Source organism: Bombus pascuorum, chromosome 11 (genome assembly GCF_905332965.1).
Source record: "Bombus pascuorum chromosome 11, iyBomPasc1.1, whole genome shotgun sequence".
In the NCBI taxonomy this organism is placed as follows: Eukaryota; Metazoa; Arthropoda; class Insecta; order Hymenoptera; family Apidae; genus Bombus; species Bombus pascuorum.
In genome coordinates this window covers 9,550,932-9,557,722 of record NC_083498.1, presented here as the reverse complement: position 1 = coordinate 9,557,722, position 6,791 = coordinate 9,550,932, and the positions used below count along the sequence as shown (strand labels likewise).

At 30.6% G+C, this 6,791-nt stretch overlaps 2 protein-coding genes across 6 annotated transcripts; one reads left to right on the top strand and one right to left on the bottom strand.

Annotated features, from left to right (window-relative positions):
- Window positions 1-555: 555 nt before the first annotated feature.
- Window positions 556-3,800, top strand: LOC132912268 (BLOC-3 complex member HPS1). Of its 2 annotated transcripts, none has more exons than XM_060969595.1 (8): window positions 556-1,027; window positions 1,261-1,526; window positions 1,640-2,109; window positions 2,184-2,811; window positions 2,920-3,058; window positions 3,122-3,235; window positions 3,304-3,389; window positions 3,458-3,800. In XM_060969595.1, the coding sequence occupies exons 1-8, from the start codon at window positions 908-910 to the stop codon at window positions 3,633-3,635; spliced, it is 2,001 nt and encodes a 666-aa protein (XP_060825578.1). In that variant the 5' UTR covers window positions 556-907; the 3' UTR covers window positions 3,636-3,800. The 2 variants fall into 2 exon arrangements, with proteins under 2 accessions (XP_060825578.1, XP_060825577.1); XM_060969594.1 differs by having other exon boundaries at window positions 560-1,027; window positions 2,914-3,058.
- On the bottom strand, window positions 3,796-6,732 carry LOC132912284 (BRISC complex subunit FAM175B-like). 4 transcript variants are annotated; one of them, XM_060969640.1, is made up of 7 exons: window positions 6,634-6,732; window positions 6,069-6,241; window positions 5,826-5,916; window positions 5,431-5,743; window positions 5,209-5,349; window positions 4,790-5,114; window positions 3,796-4,721 (listed from the first exon to the last, which is right to left on the bottom strand). In XM_060969640.1, the coding sequence occupies exons 2-7, from the start codon at window positions 6,153-6,155 to the stop codon at window positions 4,341-4,343; spliced, it is 1,338 nt and encodes a 445-aa protein (XP_060825623.1). In that variant the 5' UTR covers window positions 6,156-6,241; window positions 6,634-6,732; the 3' UTR covers window positions 3,796-4,340. The 4 variants fall into 4 exon arrangements, with proteins under 4 accessions (XP_060825623.1, XP_060825624.1, XP_060825625.1 ...); XM_060969641.1 differs by lacking the exon at window positions 6,634-6,732 and adding an exon at window positions 6,378-6,536; XM_060969642.1 differs by lacking the exon at window positions 6,634-6,732 and having other exon boundaries at window positions 5,826-6,000; window positions 6,069-6,325.
- Window positions 6,733-6,791: the final 59 nt, after the last annotated feature.

The window sequence follows — 6,791 nt, the reverse complement described above, 5'->3', positions numbered from 1 at the left end:
TATAATAATATTTAAGATAATGTGCATTAACGATTATGAATAATATTATGATTTTAATGGAAAATCGTTATGTGTTATACGAATATCTACATATTTATTAAATAAAATATAATGAAAAAGATAAGGTACAAATTACTAAAATAAATGAAATGTCACCAACTGTATTGCATCGAATATCATTGCCTCCATTAATTGTCACAATATTACGCCTCTATTCTTTTAGGGTCAGTACAAAACATGACCAAAGACTTAGAATTAATGTATAAAGCTGAACTAAATATGTAAAAATGAAGCACACTCAAATTCTGTCTTCTGTCTTCAGTTTCTGCAATTTTTTTCAAATTTTTACAGAATATAAAATTCTATACCCCATTTACGATTGTAGGATATCCTATTCTATGTATATTTTATTTATAATTTGATAGAAGATTCCAGTTTTAACTCAAATCATTGCTGTATTGAATCGGCAAGTATATTAAATCGCATGTAGCATGCGACACAAAAATAGTAGGGGGATCAGGTGATTCCCAAAACGTAGGACACAAAAGAACATCACGTGTCAGGTGTATTTGTGATAAAACATTTGCACAGGAGTGTTCGAATTATGCGCTAGAACAGACTTCGACTAAGAGACATCTAACGTACAATCGAAAGACACGTAAAGTAGGTAATCAACTTCATCGCTCGTATTTTTATATCGCAAATCTAATTAAACGAGTCTTGTTATAAGTAGTGGCGCACGAACAGTAGTCGAAATGACCAGGCAAGAGTACTGGGAATATTAGACAGTTGTCATTTGAAAATGTTTTTGTCAACCGAATCAGCACGAATGTAAACATTAATGTATTGGCAAATATCGATTGACAGAGTCGTGTAATAACAGAAGTATTTTTGATTAAATTGTAAAATGAAGGGTATTTTGATCTTCGATCATTTAAACGACGTTCTTTTTACAAAATGTAATAAAAAATTCGCGAATCATATACAAAAATTAGCGAAAATTCAAGGACTAATTTTCGAAAACAAGGTAGGTCTCTACCAAATTTTGCAAAATTTTATATAGTAATATAAATATCTCTGTTTTGAAAGTCTTTGAAGTCAAGTATATTTTATACTGTTTCAATTTCAGAAATATTTTTCTGAAAAAATAAAACTATATGCTTCCAGATAAATTGTATAATACTAATATATATTATATTTACAAAGATTTTTATATTATATTATATTTACAAGGACACTACAAATTTATATTTTGTACAGAATGTAGACAATGAGGATTCAAAATTAAATCCAAATGTCTTAATTCAATTATTCGCACCTATTGTCACTTCCCAACATGTAATGGCTTCTCAGTTTGGAAATTCTTACACTTCAATGAAATGTCATGATGGCACAAATATGGTATTTGATGAATTTATGGGATATACATTCATTTACATATCTACAGATGAAGTAGAATTAATGAAAAGAACATTAGGAGTGTGTGTGGCAATTGTGAGGCATGTTTGTGGACCAGATGTTGCAGTGTAAGTTTAAATATCATTTATAAAAAAAATTACTTCAAAAAATGGAAGGGTAATTCTATATAATATTATAATTAATATTAGTTATATTAATATATATAATAATTTAATTCCAGATTAAAGCTAAACAGGCAGAAAGTCTGTTTAGTTTCGTCTCTGTTAGATGCATGGGTGCATTTAAGAAACTCTGAGCAAAGTATGCTTACAGAAGCAATAGAACAGTTATCAATAAACACAGACTTGGGTGTATCAATACTAAAAGTGTTGCACGATGCCAGTGACAAATTAAAGGCACAATCTGAATTTTCCAATGTACACATCTTGATACTAGTGGAGCAAAAATTTCTTTCATTATACTCCAGTAAAAATGCTCATGATTTGTACGCTTCTGATATATTGCTGATGATGCTTATGTGTTGGGTAGTTAATCAGAGAAGGAAAGGGGATAACCAATGTGCAATAAGTGACAACAATGATGATCGCACTGATATTCTTTTACCTGAAAATAGTTCGTCTAAAGAAGAGCAAATATCTTTTGGATCGAAGCTTTCAAATCCTACTTCAGAAGATATTTCAGATTTGTTTAGTACGGTCTTCACTGCTATAAGATGTTTACATAATTTCATTGCTATTATGTACTAATATGTTACTTCGTTATAGGTGGATCAAGAGAATCTTCCATCAATGAAAGTCTTTATTCATTGCTGGATGATGATTTATACAGTAATTTAATTCTACTCGGAACCGAACATGATTATACTACCAACGCAGTTCATATTTTTGAATTAGCAGATGGTATCAATCTTATTATGATGGTAGAAGTAGCTAATCTTGCCATATCATCAGGATTGTACGATAGTTTCCATTATATGAATATTATAAATGGTTTGCAACTTCAAAGAGATATTGACGAATTAAGACCCGCATTTGAAAACTTCGACTTAGCAATGAAAAAAGCTTTGGATGGAATTAAGAAAAATAGAGCTAACGTCAGTAATGATGTTGATATGTGTCAAAGAAGACTGCAAACAAAGTGGGAATTTGTCCGAAAAAAATATATGGATCTATTAAGATTTAGAGACCCAGAATCCATTCTTCAAATTGAATCAAATACATCTGGTTTCATGGATAATTTAAAAGAATTATATCGATTAATGTGTTTCGATAAAAGCTTCTTAAAGCAGGGCGTTGATGTACTTACGACAGTAGGAAAACTCGTTCGTCAAAAGCTGAACGATTTTAGCGATTTTCTTAAAGTAAAAGCACTCAAGAACTTTACTCTTGGATCATATCCTTTCATAATTATATCTTCATATATTTGTATTATCTTTTTATTTTTCCTTATAAGTTGGATAAAAAAAATATACATCCTTAATGCCATATAATCTACGAGAACTTCCCTAACCATCAACAAATATCTAGAAGAGTTTCCAGGCCTTGTGCACTTCATTTACATAGATAGGGTCACCCATAGACTGATTGCTCCAACACTGGATTTCACAAACCCTGAAACTCTTACTCTTACAACAAAAAAGGTAATTTATTAGAAGCTCAAATAAAATTAACGTACATAGAGTAGTTAAGAATTGTTTTTATAGATATGGAACATGGTTAAACAAAGTAGAATTCATTTGCAAGAAGGACATTTATCAGTTATGTGGAAGGATACAACATTTAATTATGCTTACTTCTTGTGGTTCGAAGACAGTTCTGTAAGTATATAATTTTAAGGCAACAAAACATTGCTACCTTAAATATATTGTTATATAATATTTTTCAGGGATCGCCAGTGAAATATAAAGTCTATTTGAATCAGGTGTTGAAAAATTTTCCAGTACCCGGTATATTTTGTGGCGATTATTACAGGTTTGTACTAACGGTACTGAAATATTTGTCTTGTAAATTCTTACTTGACTTATTTTATAACTTCGTAGAAAACTAGCGGAGACGTGTTTCCCTAAACTGTCTCCCAATAAAATCAGAATTTATGAGCTTTATTGTGTTCATCTCGGTTTGGCAACATCGTCGTGTGTATTAGAACATTCAAGAAGACTTGCGGCTACGATATGGGAGGTTACAGGTGTTCCAAATAATCCGGCTGACATACTGTAATAATATTTCTTTAAAATATTTATATACAGATAGAGGTTCTACGCTTATGCGCGTTACATTACAGTTATTATTTAAAAAAAGAGAAATATTTATGGAATTTTTAATTATTTACAAGTACTTAATATATGTATTAATTTGTTATTTATAAAAGATGATGATGCAAAATATTTGTATTTATTTTATACGTTAAATATTTAATGTAATGGCACAATTTAAGAAAATGTACAAAAAAACAACATATGCTGTATACTTTTTTCTCAATTTCACAATTAATTTAAGAGCATAGAGCATTGCAAATATTTGAGATATATTGAATACATTATTAAAATAGAACAAAAAAGTGGTAATGCGAATGAGAATATTTTTTAAATGTAGAACATCCAGAAAAACGCATATTAAAAACTATTCAGTACTTCAGTCTATGATGCCTCTCCACTTTATAATGCACAGATTCGATACTATGAACACGACACAATACCGTTTTACATATCTCTGTAAGATTAAGATTTTCTAGAAATAGACCAGTCTGTGTATAGTACAAACATGGTCGGTTCATATTATATTTATACTTTAAAATATATATTTACATTGCATGTAGCATAAGCGCTCTAAAATCTTGATTGATTTGTTTTTGTAGAAATTGTTTTACAATTAGAGCGTTATAAAGCTTTTGAAGTGAATTAAAAATAAGGAAACGGTTTTTATTCAATGATTATTAGTTGCATCCGATTTACGTACACTATTTGCCTCAGATAATTCTGGGCCTGAAGTCCTTCTAGCTTTTTTCAGTCCTATGTAGTCTTGCAGCAATTTACCTCTGCCTCTTCCAACACCACTTACGTTCGTTTCACCTCTACAGATCGATTCTTTCACGATTTCTGATTCTATATTAGAAAAACGTCTGTTCTTACTTGATACATTTTCTGTGACATTAACTTTTATTTCTGAAACGGAATTTATAGGCGGTGGTTCTTGACTCGGACTGTTCATTATACTTGTGGTCGACCTCCTCGATTTGCCTTGATCGACATTCTGTTCAGTACATGTTGCTGAATTCTGCGGTTTATGAGCAGTCATTGTTTGACTCTGAAACAAAGTAATAGTAAATTTACGAAAATATACAGAAAACAGTTTGGTTGTTACAATACACGTACAGGTGCAGTAGAATGGTCCTTTATTGTCCGAGATTCTTGATAAGTATCATCTAAAGGTTCAATTCTGGATGGAGATGTTTTTCCTGATTTCTGTTTTGCGTCCGTAAATACATCTTTTTCAGACTCGTAGGAATCAGTTACGTTATTTGAATTACCATTAACTTTTGTCTTTTTGATAAGCATGAATTCCTTAACTTGTCTTTCAAGCTCTGCTACTTCAAGATCAGACTTACATAGGTCTGGTATTAATTGACTCAAATGCTCTTCAGCTGCTTTTTGTATAGTAATAGCAGATTCAACAGCAGACGTCTTGGTTAAGTCCAAACTAAAAATAAATAATTTCAAACGACAATGTGGAATATTTTCCTATGATGCAAAAAATCAAAATCATATTTTTATAAGATTATATTCACACTTACTTTAAAGAGTCTATAAACTTAGTAAATACATCTGGCATATCGGATGATTTTTTGGTAGGAGTAGGTTTATAATCTGAACCTTCATGCGCAAATGAATTACTTCCTAAGTTACTTATTCGTAAAGGAACTGGTTCAAATGTCCTATAATAATCAGATCATTTATAAAAACAAAACTCTTAGAAAATAGCATTGTACAAAAATTATTGTAGTTACAAAACATACCATTTCTTTTGTCTTAAAAAGACATGTTTAAATTTGTATGTTCCCTTTTCACTACTCGTTGAGGAACTTAATAAACATGTAACAAAAAATTCTTCTTTGGAACCATTTTCATTGGAAAAATATGACGAGAATTCTTTATGTAATAATCTGTCCCTAAATGTAGGTGTCAATCCTACATCTCTTCTGAAGTGGAACCAACCTATCACTTGTTTACTCTTATCACGTAAAAAGTCCTTTAACTTTTCCTTATTAATTTTGCCAATAGAGTTGTGTAAAGAATCTGGTAATGGACAAGTTACAACAGCCTCAATATCTAAAAATGTTACAATATTTTACTATAGGACAATGAAAAATGTTTACATCATTGAGATAAAACATCTATTGAATATACTTACTACTGTATATTTTCACTGTTTCTACTTGATTGCATAAGTCTGTGTCCGTTTTCCTAACAAATTCAAGTGTTTCTCCTAGCAAAAAGCCCATCTAGAATACGGAGAATTCAATGTTTTCAATTTCCTCGTTCATTAGTTTAGATTATTTTGAGGTTAAGACGCTATATTTCATAATCTAAATGCGAATCATCGTGTTAAACGATAAGGCATTATTGGCGACAAAGTAAAAAAACATTTTTTTACCTGGGTCCCACTGCTGCGAACATTTTCATAAAACAGTAATGATAGAGCGGGACCTGAAATTGTAATGAGAAAATCACTATCCGCCATGTTGACAATTAACTGTTATCCGTTTTACAATTTTGCTTGTACTTTCTATAGTTATGTTTCTTCGTTATGTCGCATAACATGTGTATCTATAATAATAATAATAATTCACGTTATTCGTTTATTGCGATAGCTGATTTATTGAGATATTAGAAATCTAACAAAATTTGATAACGATATATCTTACGATCGTCACTTTGCTCGTTGGTATTAAAATAGTCTTACAATGTTTATATTTACTATGTGTCACTATCAACCCTGTACTGTAATATTTATATAATTATTGTTTATATGCATAAGTAGGAGTGGAATAATTTATAAGTATCTATAAACACGCTGGAGTAAAGCTACAAGTTGGAAATCACGATCGAAACAGCGGATCATTCGATCACGATGAACTAAAGATTGAAACAGATGAATCCTATATTTTAGACCTCAGATGTTTCAATTATCCATACATTCATCTATTTTTATCTCATACCTTTGTCAAAAATTAAATTTACACACGTATATATAACATCATATTTTAACATTTCTACGTTAAAAGTAAAATCTATGCATACAATTATGCATATGCGTCATGCTAATACAATTTGCACGTAACCGGAAATTGCAGGAAGCCTCAGACATAACAGGAAA